The sequence below is a fragment of the Elgaria multicarinata genome, chromosome 20 (assembly GCF_023053635.1).
Source record: "Elgaria multicarinata webbii isolate HBS135686 ecotype San Diego chromosome 20, rElgMul1.1.pri, whole genome shotgun sequence".
NCBI classification, from domain to species: Eukaryota; Metazoa; Chordata; class Lepidosauria; order Squamata; family Anguidae; genus Elgaria; species Elgaria multicarinata.
This window is the reverse complement of record NC_086190.1, coordinates 2,391,724-2,412,914: the sequence shown is the minus strand read 5'-3', so window position 1 is coordinate 2,412,914 and position 21,191 is coordinate 2,391,724. Positions and strand designations below refer to the sequence as shown.

At 50.6% G+C, this 21,191-nt stretch overlaps 1 protein-coding gene across 1 annotated transcript in view; it reads left to right on the top strand.

Annotated features, from left to right (window-relative positions):
- ACOT7 (acyl-CoA thioesterase 7) overlaps positions 1-3,970 on the top strand; it is a 94,657-nt gene extending 90,687 nt beyond the window's left edge. The window contains exon 9 of the mRNA XM_063145357.1: positions 3,278-3,970. Within this exon, the coding sequence (XP_063001427.1) occupies positions 3,278-3,382 (105 nt within the window). The 3' untranslated portion in view covers positions 3,383-3,970. The remainder of the gene's footprint in view (positions 1-3,277) is intronic.
- The last annotated feature ends 17,221 nt before the right edge of the window (positions 3,971-21,191 follow it).

Genomic DNA, 21,191 nt, shown 5'->3' with positions numbered 1-21,191 from the left:
CTGGGGCACAAGATGACTTTAGAAACCCCAGAACAGCCTTCCTCAACCTGGGGCACTCCAGATGTGTTGGACTGCATCTCCCAGAATGCCCCAGCCAGCTGGCTGGGGCATTCTGGGAGTTGTAGTCCAACACATCTGGAGCGCCCCAGGTTGAAGAAGGCTGCCCCAGAAGGAAGTAGAAGAATCTGTGTATTTTCCTATAGATATAGATACAGATACAGAGAGAGAGAGAGAAAGAGAGAGAGGGAGACATATATTTTGGATTAAATATGCTCTTGAAATATAAATAGCAACTTAATTATTGCTGGGGCTTATATTTCTGCCGCCTATTCTTCCTTTGGTGCTCACTGGGGGCATGTTTTGCTGATCTGGAGAATTGCTGAAAAGATGCCAAGAGAACTCTTAGCAGTTTCTCACAACTGCGTTGAGCTTTATTTCATTTTATCTGGAGACTTATTTGATTGTGGCATTTGAACAATGAATCAAGGTTTTTTTCCATGGGGCGCAGCAGCGTGTGTGTGTGTCAGTGTCATCGTCAGCAAGAGCGGCTTCCCGGGAGGTTCTGAGCCTCCTCGTCCCCGTGGGGAAAGTGCTCACCTTGGTCGTGCCCAGTGACGCATAGGCTGAAATAGCCGCCCCGAGACATGGGAACCCCACTGAGCGACGGCCCGTTTAGCCCAGGACTGACAGCAGCTCTTGAGTTAGAAGAAATCCGCAATGGAACCGAATGAGTTCAGATTTCTATGAATCCGACCCACGGATTCCACAGCAGGACGCCTTTTTCTGAGCCGCACAGATTCCACAGACTTAAAAAAACTTTCCGAAAGAGGAGGAACGGGGGCTGTTGGAGTGACGGGTGGGCAACAGAGCCCAAGGAAGAGGAGGCTGGTGGTGGATCACGCCCACGGGTTTCTCCAGCCCAGTGTCCAGTTTCCCACAGTGGTCAACCAGATGCCTCTGGGAAGCCCCCTCTGCTGTTCCCCAGGGACTGGCGTTCAGAGTCCTCTGGGCCTCAAGGAAATACCCAGGTAGCGTCTCGTGGCTCTGCTATCGTGGCCACGTTCTTGACTTTGGAACTCTGGCTGTCTTCAGTATAATTCTGATTCCAGAATGTGCGTTTTTAGCTTGCAGAAGTTTGGGGAAGGGAGTTGGGAATGTGGGGGGAGTGGAGATACCCAATGAGATCCCTTCCCCACCCCCCTTTGCCTATATTTCTTCATCCCTCACTTCTCTCCCTCTTGGAAGCAGCCAGGCAGCCTTGGCTCTGTTCCCGGGGCTGGGGAGTTGTCTGGCCTTTCGTTGAACAGTGCCCCGTGCTGTGTGGCAACGGAGCAACGCTGAGGACGCCTTGCAGAACCCCCTTGGAAGGGGACTCTCTATTAATGCCACCAGACTCTCTTAGGAAATCGTCCCGGCAGGCTACTGCATAATAGCTGTCGCGATCCAGAAATGCTTCCCGGCTGTTCTGACTTAAGCCATCGAGGGCCCAGCCAGCCATCATGTGCCTTTCAGGATGAGAGATGACGAGGCCCAGCCATGAGCCCTCGCTGTGCAAAACATGGTTCTCTGTGTGCAGTAAACAAAAGGAACCCCAAAGGCGACCACCGTAGAAACAAAATGAACCCAATGAATTAAATTGTCATTCAAAAATTATACACGCTTATTTATACTAGAATAACTATTTACAATCCAATACTAATACAAGTCTACAACAATCAACCATCACATCAGTGTAGCATTTCATTACATATCAATAGTATTCAATTGTACTTAACAATCATTTCAAACCAGATTTAAACAGTCATTGCAGGAAAATCCGACCCATAGACATCAAACACTATCATCTAATCACATCAACAGTGTATTAAGACCAAATTTAGTCAACAAGGTTCATGTTATTCCTTGTTTCGAAGGATCTTCTTCAAAAACGTCGGTCTTAGTACTCTGTAAAAAATAACAATTCCAAAGTAAACACATTTGATTAGAGTTACTCCACAGTAACAACTCTCATTTACTTCTTATTCTTTTGGCTGGTTCACAAGATAAGAACACCTCGAGTTGCTTTATTCAGACAACTTACCGCCAACAGGCAGTGGAAAGCTCACGCAATCTCTCTTTATTAAGTTTTCCAAGGTGAGACCATCTTCCGGTATTATGTCTACACAGTATACAAAAAGCTAATGAGCTATTATTTTTCCTAAACAGGCAAAGGCCTGTGCCATTGCACAACGTTATACTTCTTTAACATTCCAGGAAGTCAACACAAAATCAAGACCTTACGCTCTGTGTGCAGTGACTGAGAGGGATGTAGAATGCCTTTGGCTAAGAGGCGGAGCCCCTGCTGTGCCCCAGGGCTCCAGCACCACTGCAGTCGGCCCAGACTTCATCAGGGCCGTGAAGCGTTCTCTGACTGCAGCAGATCATAGAAACACCAGAAGGGCCCTGATGCTGGATCACAGCAAGGCTCCATCTAGTCCAGCATGCTGGTCACACAGTGGCCAACCGGCTCTCCACCAGAAACCCACAAGCAGGACACAAGTGCAACAGGACTCCCCCACCCATGTTCCCCTGCAACTGGTGCACACAGGCTTACTGCCTCTGATACTGGAGGTGGCACATAGCCATCAGGGCTAGTAGCCATGGATGGCCGCCTCCTCCTCTTCCTCCAGGGATTTACCCAGCCCCCTTTTAAAGCCATCCAAATTGGTGGCCGTCGCTACATCTCGTGAAGGTAAATTCCATAGTTTAACTGTCCGCTGTGTGAAGAAGCCCTTCTTTTTGTCTGTCCTGAGCCCCCCATGTTTGTGCTTCACAGGATGACCCCAGTGGTATCACGAGAGAGGGAGAAACATGTCTCCCTATCCACTCTCGCTGCACACCACACAGGATTCTGTATGCCTCTGCCGTGTCTCCCCTCATCCGCCTTTTTTCTAAGCTAAACAGTCCCGGGGGTTTTACCCTTTCTTCGTAGGGACTCGTCGCTCCTGCCCCTTTTCTCTTTCCTGCCTTCCAGGGTTCCAGGCAGGAGGCGTCTTTCCCAGCTGTGTCTGGAGATGCCACGCTGCGACCCTGGGGCCCTTTGCATGCCAGTCGCTGTCCCTTCCCCCAACCCTGCTGCGAGGAGAAAGCCTCCCCGCCCTCTGCGGAGGATGGAAACGTGGCTCCTACGTGGCCAAGCCGCCCTGCCCTCGCTTGCGCCAGGCGTGTGCCGGGTTCCGAGGCCTGCTTAGCACGACAACCCTTCCAAACACCCACGCCTGCTTCTTTTGATCCCCAGGTGGAAACCGAGGACGAGAGGAGGCGCTTTGAGGGAGGGAAAGGCCGCTACCTCCAAACCAAAGCCAAGCGCCAGGCACAGATGCGGCCGCTGATGCAGCAGTGACATCCCCACGGCAGACGTTTCCAGGAGAGGGCCGCCACCGCGGTCGGAGCGTCCGCGTAGAAATCTTCACTTCGGGCAAATCAACTGACTGGTGGCACATCCCCATTCCCCCCCCCCCCCCGAGAACGGCCGTCCTGTCATATCTGTAATTGTAGCGCGTCCAACAGTGGGCAGCCCTGGGTGTGGGAAGAGAGTTGCTGAGCGACTCAAGGGAGGTGTCAGATCTGGAGACGGCTGTTCCGATCGGACGGACCCTCAAGGCCCCTCCCTGCCCTCTCTCCTCCTCACGCTCCCCAGCACTAGAATTCTCTGCAGGGAAAGGCAGCGCCGTTAGCGCCGATCCACCGGGCCCTTGCGCCTTCGTAACGCCGTCCATTTCACGTCCGTTCCTTCCTTCCCGCCCGCAAACAACCCGAAGCTTCTCCACGACAGTCTCAAAAGCTCAGACGCGGCTCCGTATTGCATCGGACGGCCTCTCTTGTTTCATTCCACCTCTCTTGAAAATATATATATATATATGTATATGTATGCCTAATTTATTTCATGAATATTGTGAATAAAGGTTGCATGCCTTTAACTGAGACCAAAGCGGGTGTTGGGTGTTGTTTTTTAAACGGTGACAAGAAAAATCCTTGTCGCAGGTGAAGAGTCTTGTGGAGTATGAAAGCTTGCAAGACAGCTGGGGCCGATGGAAAGGCGGCATCTTGACCTTCCTCCAGGCCTCCCAGAGGGCTTGTGGCGGACTGCAATAGACTCTTTTCTCTCCCTGGCTTAGCTCAGCCGCGTCCTTCTAAGCTGGGATTTGCGCCTGAGCTGCTTAGAAAAGCAAATCCAGATATCGCGCGCAGAGTCCCTGTGTAAACAATAGTCTGCCACCTTTTCTGCGGGGATTAGTGAGATCAGGAGATGCACAAAACAGCAAGCTAGGGCAGAGCCCCGGCGGACCTTAACACCTCCCTGAGCTGGCTCACTCGGCCCGTAGAATGGAGCTCACCCATGCGGGGAGGGCGATGCCTTCCCTGAAGCCACAGAGATGCCGGATTGAAAGATTACAGGCAAAAACCATGTCTGAGGTCTGCTGCCGTTACCATTTATTTTGTTTTACGCCTGGGAACAGATGCTGAAAAATGCGGGTTGCTGAAAGCCTTACTGAGGCAGGATTTGAATCCGAGTCCCACACTTCCAAACCCCGCGACGATGGCCTTTTCCATAGAGTGCCGACGTTTTACACCACTTGCGAGGCCCACCCAGATTCATGGAAGCCAATTCCAAACCTTGTTTTTCACACACGATTTGGCTTTGGTGTCACGGCTGACTGTTTCCTGTAAATGAACATCAAGCAAAAGCAGCAAAGAATAATATGAGCTGAGGTCAGGATGTACAAAGGTCTTGACCTGGCGTCAGAAGGGAATCAAATGTGGCAGCAGGCATGCCTCCCCGGGGCCAGGAGGCCATAACCAAAAAGGCTCTGTTCTAGGTCACCATCTCTCATGCTACGCAACAGCTTGGGAACCTGAAAGACAGCCTCTGGGAAAGATCTTGAGTGAGAAGCCCTGTCCTTGCTTGAAGCTTTCTCTTTCATTCCCGGTGAGACTTTGCTGGTTCTCTATCCTCTGTGCTGATGGAGAGGCACTCTGCACGGGCTCAAAGAGCTTGTTGTTTTCATCTATGAAGAGAGACTGAAAGAACTGGGCATGTTTAGTCTGGAGAAGAGACGACTGAAGGGAGACATGAGAACACTCTTCAAATACTTAAAAGGTTGTCACACAGAGGAGGGCCAGGATCTCTTCTCGATCCTCCCAGAGTGCAGGACACGGAATAACGGGCTCAAGTTGAAGGAAGCCAGATTCCAGCTGGACATCAGGAAAAACTTCCTGACTGTTAGAGCAGTACGACAATGGAATCAGTTCCTGGGGGGAGAGGGTTGTGGCCTCTCCCACACTAGAGGCCTTCAAGAGGCAGCTGGACAGCCATCTGTCAGGGATGCTTTAGGGTGGATTCCTGCATTGAGCAGGGGGTTGGACTCGATGGCCTTAGAGGCCCCTTCCAGCTCTACTATTCTGATTCTAGGCTCTTTCCTGAGGCTGAGCTGTAGCATGCAAACCCATTCAGCAGCTGGGCCCAGGCTGGAACTTAAAGCCTCCATTCCCGCTGATGGAACCAATCTTCCTTAAAGGATTTCCCCACCCACCACCTTAGTGGTGTGGGTGAAGACGTCTGCCTCAGCCCTCTTGCTCAGAGCAGGAATTGTCATCAGGGAGTTTGCAATTAAGTAGGGTATAAATAGCCGCAACTCAAGTGGGCAGCGGCTTTATTCACAGACAGGAGCGACATTTTCCTTAAGAGAAAAGGCCTTTTAGCACGCCCACCCTCCTCTCTTTTTCTCCTCCACTTTCCTTGGCCCATGAATCATGACGGATTTAGGCAGATGAAAGTGTGCAGACGCACAATCACAATATTCGGCTTTGTGTGGTCCAAAACAGGCCTCTGCTGTCTCTCTGTTGTGTGATACGTAGCGAAGAACATCAGAAGAACCCTGCAGGATCAGACCAAAGGTCCCACGCGGTCTGTCATTGTGGCCCCAGAGTGGCCAACCAGCTGTGGACCAGAAACCCACAAGCGGGACAGGAGTGCAACAGCACCCTCCCACCCATGTTCCCCAGCAAGTGGTGTACACTGGCATAATGCCTCTGATACTGGAGGTAGCATGTCCCGTATCATTCAGGACATGGGATGTTTGGCTGTTTAATGAGCATCGTTTGACACTGACGTTGCCCGGGACACACAGAGCTAGCCGTTGGCCTCATTTCTGAAAAGGTGTGTCCTATATTCTTCAGCCTGATAAGGCAGCCCCCAACTTCATTGCTCCCCAAGCCAGGAGGGAAATATTTGTTTGCAAACAGCAAGCTGTTTGAGATAAAGAGGCCCTCTGCTTACACTTGCCATGAAAACGTCTTGGCATGAAAAGCTGTTTTGGGGCCCAGGCCTGGGCTCAGTGTTCTTTCCTAGCCATGTGTCCCCAGTTTCATAAGTGGATCTATTGTGGGCCAGGGTCTGCATTGAGAAACGCCCTGGAGGTGTGTGACAGACTCCTAAGAACACAAGAAGAGCCCTGGTGCTGGATCAGAGCAAGGGTCCAGCTGTTCCCACAGGGGCCAAACAGCTGTCGACCAGGGACCCATGAAGCAGGACATGGTGCAACAGCACCCTCCTGCCCATGTCCCCCAGCAACTGGTGCACACAGGCTTACTGCCTCAGATACTGGAGGTAGCACAGAGCCATCAGGGCTAGTAGCCCTTCATAGAATCATAGCATAGCAGAGTTGGAAGGGGCCTACAAGGCCATCGAGTCCAACCCCCTGCTCAAGGCAGGAATCCACCCTAAAGCATCCCTGACAGATGGCTGTCCAGCTGCCTCTTGAAGGCCTCTAGTGTGGTAGAGCCCACCACCGCACCAGGCAACTGATTCCATTGTCGTACTGCTCTAACAGTCAGGAAGTTTTTCCTGATGTCCAGCTGGAATCTGGCTTCCTTTAACTTGAGCTCGTTATTCCGTGTCCTGCACTCTGGGAGGATCGAGAAGAGATCCTGGCCCTCCTCTGTGTGACAACCTTTTAAGCATTTGAAGAGTGCTCTCATGTCTCCCCTCCATCTTCTCTTCTCCAGGCTCAACATGCCCAGTTCTTTCAGTCTCTCTTCATAGGGCTTTGTTTCCAGACCCCTGATCATCCTGTTTGCCGTCCTCTGAACACGCTCCAGTTTGTCTGCGTTCTTCTTGAATTGTGGAGCCCAGAACTGGACGCAATACTCTTGATAGCCTTCTCACCTCTGCTCCAAGACCTTGTAAATTCTGACACCGCAAACTGTTAGCCTAAGCCAGCTTTGCGACCCGTCAGGTTCTCAGTGTGGCTAACAGCATGCAACGTAATATAACAGTCAAATTAACAACGTCAGTTAAGTTAATAAAACAGCAAGTGCCTGGATGAAACCATCAGGGAAGTTTTTAACAACGAAGAATCCATTTCTTTCTGCTTCCCATTTAGAGACAGACAGATTGGTCAACAGAGCCTACGTCAGTTTCACACGTGTACATAAATCCATTCTCTCCTGTTTCCACAATAATCTGATTTTTTTAAAAAAAAAACATTTGTTTTTTTTACATTTTTTATATACTTTTTTTGTATACATTTTTTATTTTTTACATTGTTTTAATATACATTTCATTTGTTTTTAAATGCTTACTCAAACCTAGAGTTTGGTAGAAGAAGCCGTGATGGTTAAACCTGCATAAAACTGCCTTTAGGGCACAATCTTATGCATGTTTGGACAGGAAAAGGTCCTACAACTTCCAGCATCCCAGCCAGCTATGTTGGGAGTTATAGGACTTTTTTCCTGTCTAAACCCACTTAGGATTGAATCATAGAATAGCAGAGTTGGAAGGGGCCTATAAGGCCATCAAGTCCAACCCCCTGCTCAATGCAGGAATCCACCTTAAAGCATCCCTGACAAATGGTTGTCCAGCACCCTCTGGAAGGCCTCTAGGGTGGGAGAGCTCACCAGGTCCCTAAGTAACTGGTTCCATTGTCGTACTGTTCTAACATTCAGGATTTTTTTCCTGATGTCCAGTCGGAACCTGGCTTTCTGTAACTCGAGCCCATTATTCCGTGTCCTGCACTCTGGGAGGATCGAGAAGAGATCCTGGCCCTCCTCTGTGTGACAACCTTTCAAGTCTTTGAAGAGTGCTCTCATGTCTTCTTTTGGTCTTCTCTTCTTCAGGCTAAACAGGCCCAGTTCTTTCAGTCTCTCTTCATAGGGCTTTGTTTCCAGAGCCTTGATCATCCTCGTTGCCCTCCTCTGAACATTGCACCCTAAGGAGCCTAGTATAGACGCACTTTTAGGACTTTTTCTAGCTTGTAAGGTTATTGCACTGGAAATGTGCAGATCATTGTCATGGAACACAGCATGTGTGCCCCTCAGTGCTCAGCACACTCTTCCCCCGCACTGTCCAGCAGACCAGTTTCGTGGGATGTGGGGAGCACTATCTCTAGCTGCCAGGGTGGAAACTGGAAAGACCCTTTAAAAGTGTGTGTGCAATGCTTTAGTTGGGAGGAGGGAATAAAACTTTCCCAGGAATAGAACCCTGAACCGCCCGCCTTTCGGGGTCACAGAAAAAGATGTGATTTTCCTAGCCAGCTGCCATGCCTGTGTAGTTGCACGGTGTTTGCAGGACCTATTGGCTAGTGCCTGTGACCACCGTGCTATTTCTGGTGATGAGAAAAAACATGCCTCTCTCCTGCTAATTATTCCGTATTCATTCATTTATGTATTAATTAATAGCATTTACATACTGCCTTTCCACAAATGTCGCCAACGCAGTGCGCAACCATTTGAATCAAAACAGTAATACAGAAGTCCTGCCTTTTAAAACAAGTTTAATGTTTCGAACAGGTCATCGCACCGCACTCTTCCCAGTCAGGAGCTTCACCCACTCACAAGGGGGAAGGCCAGCTTTTCTCAGAGAAGGCTGACGGCTCCGATGTCAGTGGGCGGTGAATCTTCTCCGGGTTTTAGTCCGAACAGGTCAGGATTCTAAAGGAGCGATCAGATGCAGAGCTGAAACCTGGAGCGGAATCACCACCCACTGACGCCAGAGCCTCCACTGACTTTTCCCAAGCTGGTGCCTTCCAGATGTTTTGGAATAGAACTCCCAGAATCCCTGAACATTGGCTGGGGCTGATGGGCGTGGAACTCCAGAACATCTGGATTGCAACAATTTAGAGGATTGGGAGAGGCTATTCTGTGCTTATTCTTATTCCTGCACACATTAAACTTTTGAGGATGCCTGCTTTCAGCGTGCCACTCTTTTTATTCAGAAAAGAAGTGTGCCTTAGCTGGCTGGAATATGGGAGACAGCCTCAGAGTGGCGTGCGCAGGGGATCCAGCTGTTGTAGCGTTCACTAGGCATCTTGGTTTAAGAGCCCGAACTTAGGAGGGCGGGGAGTCCAGGAGAGACCGGTAAGCCCTTTGCTGGGGAGTGCTTTACTCAAAGCCCCCCTGTTCCAGGTGGAGAGGCTGGAGGCCAACTTCTGCGGCAATGTGGCCTCCGGCCCGCACCGCCCTCAGCCAAGCACCAGGATGGCGACCCAGCAACGGCGCACGTCTCCAGCGGCGCGGAAGGGCTCAGAGCCTGCTTTTCACTTCCAATTAAACATCAAGATGCATTTGAAGGGATGAGTCAGGGCTGCCCTGCAGAGCAAGAAGGATTGGGAAATTTGTAACAGGGAGAAACCTCTGGTTTATGAGCCTCGCTTAAAATGTGGGGATATTCTGAGCCTGCAGGCAGGCAGGCAGGGGTCACGGGGAGCCGCCCTTTCTCGATCGGCACCACCGCCGTTTCTAAGGAGGTGGTTCCTCAATATGCTGGGCTTGTTCCCCCTGAAAGTCGCCTTGTCAGCTGACCTGGCCTTGATTTTTGTGCCCAAACTCCGGCCAAAGCTCCGGCAATTCCCCCTTAAGTGGGCCGTGTTGCCACAGCTGCCCCTCGCCCATCTTTTTGCCCCTCTGCATCGGGGAGATGGGGCCTATGGCTGTGCCAGCTGGGCATGGCGTCTCTCTCTCTCTCTCTGATACCGCCATGGTTTGGGCAGGCGGTAAGGTGGGACAGGCTGGGGTGGGGGGAAGAGGCTGATGGCTTGAAGAGGGGGCTGGGTGGTGGCGTGGAGGTCAGACCCCATCTTCCCTGGCTTTGGCTGTGCTGCTGATGGGTCTTGTAGGCCAAGCCGTCTGGAGGGCCACCACTTGCCCGCCCCTGGGCTAGGTGGGCCAAAGGTCTGGCCAGGGAGCTTCAGAGGAGACGGTGTCTCGGGCACATGTCCATTCGTCCCTCTCCCACCCACCTCCAGATGTGAGGTGGGGGCTGCCGGGGGATGCTTTGCAAGCCCCCTCGCGGAAGCCACAGATGGACTACAGCTCCCAACATCCCCAGCATGTGTCCCAACACGTCTGGAGGAAGCCAAGTTGGAGGGGAGGGAGCCCTACCTGATCTCCACGCTGCTGTCTTTGATTCGGGGTTATTTTTTAAATGAAATCTACAGCCCCCACCCCAGCAGCCTTCTCGAAACACGAGCTGATGGGGCGTGCCGGTCCCTGTCCTTCCGATGCTGCGCTCTGCGTATGCTCAGAGGCGCGTATCTCGCACGCTCCAGCTTGAGCTCTTTCCCCCCCCCCTTTACTCCCGTTGATTGATGGAAGCGGGAGGGCTGCGGAGGGTCCCTCCGCCTCTCGGGTCGCCATCGCCCTCTTCCGCTGCGACGGGGCTGGATCGGAAGCCCCCCCCCCCAAAAAAAGGAGAGCGCGCGGGGAAGAAAGGAAAGCCGAAGGCGCATCGGGGTGGGTGGGGGCGGGAGGACTCAGCCCCCCTCCTCTCCCGAGGGCGTGGCCGCGGGACCCCCACTCGCCCGCCCGCACGCCCGCCCAGCAAGCCGATCGCCTGGGGGCTCTAGCGGGCCCGATCCTGACTGAAGCCGGGGCGGTGCTGGGCGGCGGGGGGCGGCGCCGGCGAGGACAGCGCCGTCAGCAGCATGCGCTCGCCCGCCCCGTCTCCGCCCAGCCCGGGCAGGCGGCGAGCAGCGCGAGGGGCAGGCGGCGGCGGCGGCGGCGGCGGCTGCAGGGCGCCCCGATCCTCGGCGCAGAGCTGCTACCAGGTGAGCCCTCCTGCCCGCCCCCCACGCCCGACCAGCGCACCCCGGATCCGGAGAGGACCCCGGAGGCGCGCCCCGGTTCCGCACCGCACCAGCTGGAGGATGGGTGGGGTGGCGGGAAGCAGAGGCGCCCCCTCGCCTCCCCAGGGAAGTCGGGGGAGGGGGGAGACACAGATCCCCTCCCCCCACATTTTGGGGTCCCCCCTTTTCCGAGGAGCGGCGGTGCTACCTGCGCGCAACCGGGGCGCACAGAAGCGAGGAGCGAGGGGAGGGGAGGGGAGGGGTCGCCTTCGTTCAGCCCATCTCTCTAAAGCCTCCCACCCACCCAATAATCTTGCAAGTTTTTTGCTGGCTAGATAGATTTGGGGTGGGTGGGGGAGCTAACAACCCCCCCTCCCCAAGCGCACGCCGGGCTCCTCCGCTGTCCAGTCCATCTTTTCCAGTCGCAAAAGGGCAAAAGCGCCTTCTTTTATTTCCCTCCAGCTCCTCTGACCCGCACAGGAGCAAGAGCCCCCTCTCGCCCCCCCTCCCCTCCCCGTCACGTGCAGGTTGCAATGAAAGTTTTGACAATTTTTATTTTTAATTGAAAACGCAGACCGGTTATTGCAAGGAGCCCAATTTGGGATGAGTTCTGTCGCTTCTGCAGATCCTGTAATTTATTCTGTTTGCTTCTGGTTGAGGTTGGCTTTTGGGCGGCGGCGTGGAAATGTAACCAAGGACTCCATCAGTAAACCGCCCACCCTGGTTTCCTCCTGTTCATCCTCTGTTCTTGGGGAGGAAAGGGGGGCGTGAGCCAAGGTAAATCTAAGGAACGGGGAGGGGGAGAAACGTGGTGCCATGCCGGCTGGGGTTGATGGGAGTTGCAGTCCAAGACGTTGGAAGGGCACCGCGTTGGGAAAGCGTTTCTAACCCGGTGTTTGGCCATCTCTTCTGTGCGCAGGCACACACGATCCTCTGCTGATAGATTTCGTGAGATTTCGTGAAGATCGTAGGATGCCACAGCCCTTGGCTCTGGTCCGTGGGTCGATGAAGGCAGGTGGTGCCGACCGTGTAAAAAGGCCCCGACACCGCTGTGAACTTGGGGCGGTTTGCTTCCCATGAGTCCGCTGGCCAGGGTTCGTCTGACATACAGGGGAGCGACATGCACAGCACCGGATTTATTTATTTATTTATTTATTTATTTATTGCATTTATATACCGCCCCATAGCCGAAGCTCTCTGGGCGGTTTACAGAAGTTAAAAACAGTGAAAATTAAAAAGGTATACAAAATTTAAAACCATCAAAACCATAAGAACAACAGCATAAAAACAGCAAAACTTGTCGTGGTCCTAAGCTATAACATGAGTGAGGCCCCTTTGCTCCTCAACGAATAATTAAAAATGTAAACGCCAAATACGGGCTGTACAATTAAACAGAATTTGATGGTCGTGTAACTCCAAGAGTAACAGAGTTGCGGGAAATCCTCAATCACTTTGCGATGAGAGGCACTGAGTAAGGGATTCCTGGAGATAATTTAGACTGACCCCAACCACATAACGCTATTCCCCCTTCTGAAGAGGTCTTCATTTTATTTGGGTTAAGGTTTCTCTGTGGCAATGCTGTAAACATGTTGTTGTTTTCTTTTTCTTTCTAAGGCAAGGCCCTAAGATGTAGCTTGTTTAGCTTGTATGTAAGTAAATCTGGCCCTGGACATGCACCAGTCAATGCTGATGTTGTGCGTGGGGCGTGGTGGTGGTGGGGCATCTAATAGATTAATTGATTAGTTTAATTGATTAGAAACTTCGGATTGTCTCAAAAGGCGCCCTGAGCAATTGTGTGTATATTGAAGTGTGTATACTGAAGATGTGTGTGTGTATATATACACTGTAGGCGATGTGCCATCTTAGCCATGTCAGAAGCGCCTTGCTGGGTCAGACCGCAGAGAGTGCTTGCAATCCAGCATCCTGTCTGCTTCCCACAACAGCCATTCAGAGGCCTCCGGGATGCCCAGAGTGGGACGGCACCCTCTGCCCTTTCCTGATGTTTCTCCCCAGCGGCTGATACTCAGAGGTAGACTGCTCTGATTGTGGAGCTTCCATTGAGCCATAACGGACCTCTCCTTAGGATTAGAAGAGGCCTCTTAGAAGCAGCGTTTCCGCCCACCCCCTTCACTCTTACGTGGCGTGGAATGCCTCTTCTAAGATGACACGGGCGCGCATCGCCCTGCCGTGACAGCCCAAACAATGCTTTCCCTAACTCCTATATGAACCAATTTATCATCATAAGAGCCCTGCTGGATCAGACCAAGCGTCCATCTAATCCAGCATTCTGTTGACATAGTGAAAAGCCCACAAAGCGGGCATGCCTGCAACAGCACCCTCCCACCCATCTTCCCCAGCAGCTGGTGTACATGGGCTTACTGCCTTGGATACTGGAGGTAGCACATAACCATCAGGGTTAGTAGCCATTGGTAGCCTTCTCCTCCTCCTCCCAGAATTTATCTAACCTTCTTGTAAAGCCATCCAAATGGGTGGCCACCACTACGCCTTGTGGCTGTGAGTTCCATAGTTTAACTATATTTCCATAGATCAAGTATAACTCTTGTGGAGGATAAAAATTCACTTTGGTTGCAAGGCAGTTCTGTTCATTGAGCGCAATACAGCTGGATATTCAACAAACCTATTCATGGTTTGACGGGGGGAGTGGGGAGGCCTCCAACTCCCAGTATGCCCCAGCCAGGTTGGGGAACGCTGGGCTGAGTTCCTTGAAGTGGGCAACTGCCCTGCTAGCCAAGGGGTGGCATCACCTGTCGACAGCCCAAGACCTCTGGAGCTCCCCTTAACCTGAGGCAAGTCCATGTCAACAGTGCAGGGTTCACTGGACCAGTAGAAGTCTGCTTCCTGGGTCCTCGGGGCACGGCCTTTGCTTACCTGGGAAACAGCAAAGGAAAGGGGTAGAAGAAACTTCCCTGGGAAATGAGGTGCCACAGCTGAAAAGGCCCTGCCCTAGGTAATCCTCACTATACTGCCAGGGGGCCTTGATCAAGCCCTCCGAATTTAATTTCAAGGTCTAGATAGGTTGGCACGGGAGCAGGTGGCTCCTGGCATTTCTGGAGGACGTTTGAGGCCTTCTGAGCTCCTCAGGTGTAGATTGTTTTGATCTAAAGCAGGCCGCTATCCTTATCTCTCTGTATTGCATCTGCAGAGCGCCAGATTGGGGAAGATCGCCCTATTTTATTTTATTCATTGCATTTCCACACTGCCCAATAGCTGGAGCTCCCCGGGCGGTTCACAGCCATTTAAACCATAAAAGACCACACGATAAAAGGGAATTTGTAAGTTTAAAATTACAGAATTAAACCGAAATGAAAAAGCAAAATGAAAACCCAGCAGCAGTGCAAAGATTTAAAGTACAATAACAGATTTTTTAAAAAGAAACACCACAGAAATGGAAAGACTGAAATGCCTGGGAAAATAAGGTCCCCAAAAGACCACAGCATACGGGCGAGGCAGGCTTCTTCGTGGGTCTCATTCCACAACCGGGGTGCCATGACAGAAAAGGCTCTCCTCTTCATAGCCACCATCCCCGACCCATTCCTAACATCTCTTTGCAATGGCCACAAACGCTGTACTTTTCCTGCAAAAGGCCACCCGGACCCCTGCCATAAGCCTGCCCCTTAAGGCAGGGCCCTGTAGGGGATTTCCTCGCTGCATTTTGAAGTTTCAACACCACCTTTCCCCTTGGAATGAGCAGCTCAAGGCCTCTGACATAACAGGGGATGAAAACTAATTCGAATGAAAGAACAATTTAAACATCTCCAAAATAATAAATACCAGAAGGTCAGAAAAACAAAGGGGGGGCCCAGTCGAACAAAAAGAAAGCTGGAGCAAAAACAGCCGTCGTCCGGTGACGATCAAAGGCTGATCAGGATGGGGCGAGGCGGGTCTCCCGGGCCGGGGAGTTCCGGTTCCTCAGCTGAGAAGATTCATCCTGTTTCAGCTGGGGACAAAGCAGGCAAAAGGGCTTCTCCTGTTGTAGGGATGGAGAGATTATTTGGGATATTCTGGCTTGGAGCTGTTCAGAAAGCCATCTCCAATCTAATGCCTTCCAGATGTGTTAGACTACAACTCCCAGCACCCTGGCTGAGGGATTCTGGGAGTTGTAGCCCAACACAACTGGCTAGGAAGGCAGGTTTAGGGCTAATTACCAGGACTTTTGCATTTGATCTGGAAACTGACCAGATGAGTTGATCTAGATGAGGAATCAACAGGCAAAAGTCTTGCTGCTGAATTTTGAATCGTCAGAAGTTTTCAAACTTGGTCTGATGCCAACCCCTAAGTCATGCATTATGCAGCAGACAAATATGAGGTCGAGGAAACCAGCAAATTTTGCACCAGGAATTAATTAAAATAATTAATAAAACATTGGCTAAAAGTTAGCAACCACAAATGCAAACAGATTAAATTAAATAAACGTAGGATAAATAACTTCAAAGTAGTAGTCATAGACAATGAGATACAAACAATGCTGTAAAACATATAACAAATATCCACATCAGAAAAGTCTGAGAATTTGTGACTGAGGAAGACTTCACAGTCGAAACACATCTGGCAAATGGCAAAAACAACACAGGCAGTTATTAGTATCTGATGTGACTAATAATAATAATTATTTATTTATTTATTTATTTGTTATATGCCTCTCCCTCTGGATTGAGGCGAGGTACAACACAGATGCAAACACCATAAAATACATAAAACTAATTAAAACATTTTAAACTAATACATTATTAAAAGCAGCACATTATTAAAAAGGCATCGTAAAATTCAACTGGGTCGGCCTGCCGGAAGAGATCAGTCTTCTTTATGGCTTTCTTAGGGATATATTTGTATAAATGTTTTATCTGTCATTTTAATTGATTTCTGGTGCAAAATCTGCTGGGTTTCTTGATGTATTTGTCTCTGGTTCTAACTAGTCAGGAAAGCATTCGTCTGGTTTTTCCTGTCGGGGTTGGATGAAACCAGGCTGTGTGTAACGGAGGTTGGACTCGGCCTCTCCAGAAAAGCAGGTTCACAGCTGATGCTTGGGCAACTCGTAGAACCTCTTGGCTATCTGACCAAAACAGTCGGAAACCCAATCGCTGGGTCAGCTGCTCTACCAACCAAGATTGCCTCTGCCTTGTCTAGTTTTAGGTTTTTAGCTCACATCCGGTCTTTTTCCAGTGCCAAATCAAACTTCCATTCTACGGACCCGGGGAGCTGCTCTATTCTGGGTCCACCTAGCCTGGTATTATCAACACTGGCTGGCAGCAACAGCTCTCCAGGGATTCAGGCAGGACTCCTTCCTAGCCCAGCCGGGAGAAGCCGGAAATGGAACCTGGGACCCTCTGCATGCAGAGCAGGCGCTGTGTCACTGAGCTGCAGCCCGTTCCTGAACCAAAATGGAAAAGGGAGAGAGTGAGAGAAATAGCGTTGTGTGCCATGTGCGTAGGGAAAACCAAACCTCTTGACGCTTCCCCCACAGTGGCTTTTATGTCGGAGTGAATTTGCATGGGGACATCATAGAACCCCTACAAGTTGAGACCAAGGAGTCGAGCAGAAGCTGTTCCTCACATTTTCCAGAATCTGCCCTCCAGAAAGGACTAGAAAGTGCTGGCATTAACATTCAAAGCCCTAAACGGCTTGGGGCCAGGCTGTCTGAAGGAACGCCTCCTCCCATATGTACCCCCATATGTCATCCTCAGGGGTCCTTCTCTGTGAGCCCCTGCCAAAGGAAGTGAGGCAGGTGGCTACCAGGAGCAGGGCCTTCTCTGCTGTGGCACCCCGGCTGTGGAATGAGCTCCCTAAAGAGGTTCACCTGGCCACCTACATTGCACTCTTTCTGATGCCAGGTGAAGTTCTTGTTATTTTCCCAGTATTTTAGCCATTTACTATCCTGTTTTTAACTCTGCTGTTTTAAATTTGCATTTTAAATCTGTGTGTGAAATCTTGGCATTGCTGCTCAGTTTTATTCTGCTTGTACTTTTGTATTGTGGTTTTATATTGTGGTTTTAAGCTTTTGTATCATATTTTATGCTGCACTTGTGGTTTTAATTTTTGTGAACCATCCAGAGAGCTTCTGCTATTGGGCAGTATAGAAATGAAATCAATCAATCAATCAAAACAGGTCTTGCTATTTATTGTTTTACTCTGTACAGCACCATGTACATTGATGGTGCTATATAAATAAATAAATAAATAAATAAATAAATAAATAATATGGCATCTCCCAACCCCATCTTCACCAGCTGGTCCAGAAGGACACAATGGTTGTTGGTATCAAAAGTGGTTGAGAAGTTCTACAGATCTGACTTCCTCTGTACGTTTTCAGGGGTAGGTTATCCATGAGAGTGACCAAGGTAGTCTCAGTCCCAAAACCAGCCCTGAAACTGGGTTCAAATGGATCTAGATCATCAGCTTGGCCCAGAAAAATGTAGAGTTGGGTTGACATGAAGCTGATGGGTGGGAGATCCAGGACAAATCAAAAAGCCCTTCTTCACACAGCACATAGTGAAATTCTGGAATTCACTACCGCAAGATGTAGTGATGGCCACCAGTCTGGATGGGTTTCAAAGGAAGTTGGATAAATTCTTGGAGGAGAAGGCTATCAATGGCCACTAGTCCTCATGGCTGTGTGTTACCTCCAGTATCAGAGACAGTAAGCTTGTATGCACTAGTTGCTGGGGAACATGGGTGGGAGGGTGCTGTTGCACCGTGTGCTGTTTGTGGGTCCGTGGTCGACAGCTGTTGGCCACTGTGTGAACAGAGTGCTGGTCTAGATGGACCCTTGGTCTGATCCAGCAGGGCGCTTCCTGTGTTCTTATGTTCTTCCATCACTCCCATGAGCACTATAGCCAAAAACTGAATATTGGAACTTGGGCGGAAATTAACCCGTTGAAATTAGAAACAACAGGGGGGGGTAGCAAAGATCTCACCGCTGTCGCTTTTAAACTCAGTGGTGGCCCACCTCTCTCAGGGAGTCTTTTATCACCCTCACAACCCACTCACTTAGCCAGCTCAACTCTGACTCAATGACCAGCTAGAATGGGCAAAGTCTCAGCTGAGGCTGATTGATCCATGAGTCGTGCAAATTGCTCACGGCGGCAGAAAAGAGGGGTTTCTTTGCTGCCGTCAGGGACTGATTCCAGCCCGTGTTCAGTTGGGATTCATTGCAAGTTTTCCTCCAATGCTTTTCTAGCTGTTCTCATTTAATACTGAACCAAGAAAGAGTTTGGTGAATCTCGAAAGCGGCCTCTATACCATTTTGTGATACTTTTTTCCAGTCGGGACGAATCAAAGGATTTTGCTACCATCCCCAGCTGGAATTTTTCAGATTTGGACTGGGGACTCGCTGGTTTCCACCTGGGAGTGGGGACCCTCACACCTGCACATCAAATCCAGGCCTGGTGGGGTCCCTAGTAGCTGCGCCCCCTTTCCCCTGACAGGGAGTTTTCCAGCCCTTGCACAGCTATGAGGACAGGCAGAAGGAACTTGGGATGTTCCGTCTGCAGAAAAGAAGACTGAGGGGAGACAGGGGAGCCACGTTCAGGTACATAAACGGATGCCACAGGGAGGATAGTCAAGAAGTATTTTCCATGGCCACAGTTTCCATTCCCTCTACCACACACCACAGAAATGAGGACCCGAAAAAATGGGTAAAAGTTACAGCTACCTGGGTTTCGATGAAATATCTGGAAAAACGTCCTCGTGGTAAGACCTTTACAGCAGTGGAACAGTCTCCCTACGGTGGTTGTGGGTTCTCCATCTCTGGAGGATTTTAAGAAGAAGCCGAGCAGCCACCCCTCATGGATGGTTTAACTGGTTTTCCTGACCATTGCAGAGGGTTGGACTAGATGGTCCTTGTGGCCCCTTCCACCTCCACAGTTCTGTGATTCTATGGATGCCGTTCTTTTCTTGGGATCTCAGAGAAATCAGTGGGTTGACCTGACCCAGCAACCCCTCCTAACCTCTGACCTAAGCCTGTGCTCTCATCCCACCTGTTTGGTTCAGGTTTCCTGAGGGTCAGGATAAATAGAGGGGCACTGGACCGTCAGAAGATGCCTCGTAATGAGTCAAGCCAGCTGGCCCAGTATTGCCGACACGGACCAGCCGCAACGGCTGCCCAGGGCTTCAGGCGGCATTGCTTCTTGCCCTACCTGGAGACGCTACAGGTTGAACAGGGCACCAAGCAGAACTGGGGTTCTCTCTGCCTTAATATTCCAAGTGGTTTCCCTGCCTTCAGCGGGTCGGGGAAGGGCTCTTAGAGCTGCTGACCAGGGTTCTCAAACCTGCCCCAGCCGTCCCCGCTGCTTGTTAATTCAGGAAGGACCCGCAGGGGATAATTAGGCAGTTGCACTCTCTGTGGCAATGCATAACGCGTGAATTCATGACCGAGAGGACAGTTTGCTGTTGGTCCAGGTGTCTCTCGCTTGGGCTGGCTGTGCAATGGGTACGCTGGGCCCAATCTAAAAACAAGTTGCGTATCATTTGGCGGTTCTTTTGGTATTCCCTCCTTCTGGCCCTAAGCGCAGTGTTTTCGACGGCTCTTTGGGTGACATCCCATCCCCTGCACGTGGCAACAGAGCCTTTGGCCGAGGGCTCCCCTCTGGCTGCTCACACCTATTTGCTTGTGGTTTGTGGCATTCACGAAGGGGAGGACAGAGAGGAGGGGGCTACATGATCCTTTGCCTGTGTCTTGGCTTGTGTGGGAATGGAGGGGAGCCCATGTTGGTGCCCCCCTTGGCCGTTGCTCTGTTGAAAATCTGCCCCCCCCCCCAAATGTAGTTGCCAACTAGCAACACGGAACAAAGCAAGTGCAACGGAGTGGCTTCTTTGAATTTATAAAATACTACAGCGCATTCAAGTGTGGATGTTTGAGACTTGTCAGGGTGTGGCGTTGGGCTTTTGGTGCCCCTTAGATGGTGCCAAACACCCAGGGGCGTTGCTAGCGCCGGACCCCTGGGGCCGGAGCCCCCCATCTTTTCCCTGCAGCCCCGGATCTTTTCCGCAGAGCCATGAGTGTCTGTGGAGGTTTTTATTCTTACCTTAATTGCTACGCAGGGGTTGATTATCAAGGAGCAGCGGAGCTGCAGCAGGAAGGCTTAACTCACCTTTCTCTAAATCAGCCTTCCTCAACCTGGGGTGCTCCAGATGTGTTGGACTACAACTCCCAGAATGCCCCAGCCAGCTGGCTGGGGCATTCTGGGAGTTGTAGTCCAACACATCTGGAGCGCCCCAGGTTGAGGAAGGCTGCTCTAAATGCTGCCACGCCACTGCCTTTCCCACCCCAAAAATATCTCCCTGCTTAGATTTTTCTCTCTCCATTGGTTTGGGATGGTTTGGGTCAGGGTGCAAATTAATTAAAGAATGGACTAGGTATTAAATGCCTGATTGCCTTTTGCGAAATTTCAATTAATCCTAGTTATTATTTCTAAATTTGCATATATAGATATAAATCAATGTGATTTGTGTTCTGTGGGCCTCTTCCACCCGCCCGCCCCCGAATCTTTTAACTGCCTAGTAACACCTCTGCATTGTGCCCCAAAGAAATAATCAAGGATGGCAAAATCGCCTCCCGTGTCTAGTCCTGGAAATGCGGATGAAAGGGGCTTTTCCTGGGTCAGACCTTCTACTTCAGTGTTGTCTTTTCTGCGAGTGAACCTCACAGAGCAGGGCCTTCTCAGTGGTGGCACCAATACGGTGCACCTTGCTCACTCTTGGCAGGCTGTTGGCTCCATATGACGTCTGGCATGAATTCGGAATAATGTGCTGCTTAAAAAAGGATGCCACTATCTTTGAACAGCAGTATTTTTCTAATCCCTTATTTTTACATTTTGAATTTGGTTTTAATGGTGGTTTGCCACCATGTGGATTTTCTTTAAAACAGGAAAGGTGGCTGTAAGTGTTTTGACACTGACATTAATCCTTTTATCCTGATGTAGACCAACAGCGCCACCTAGAGTGTGTGAGACTCCAGATCCCTGCAGAGACACCCTGCATGGACCAATAATCCTTGGCTTTAAATCCAGTTCCTTCCACCAGATCAATCCCTTTTTCACAATAACCAACTGGTCTGAGCCATTGCGGAAGTCC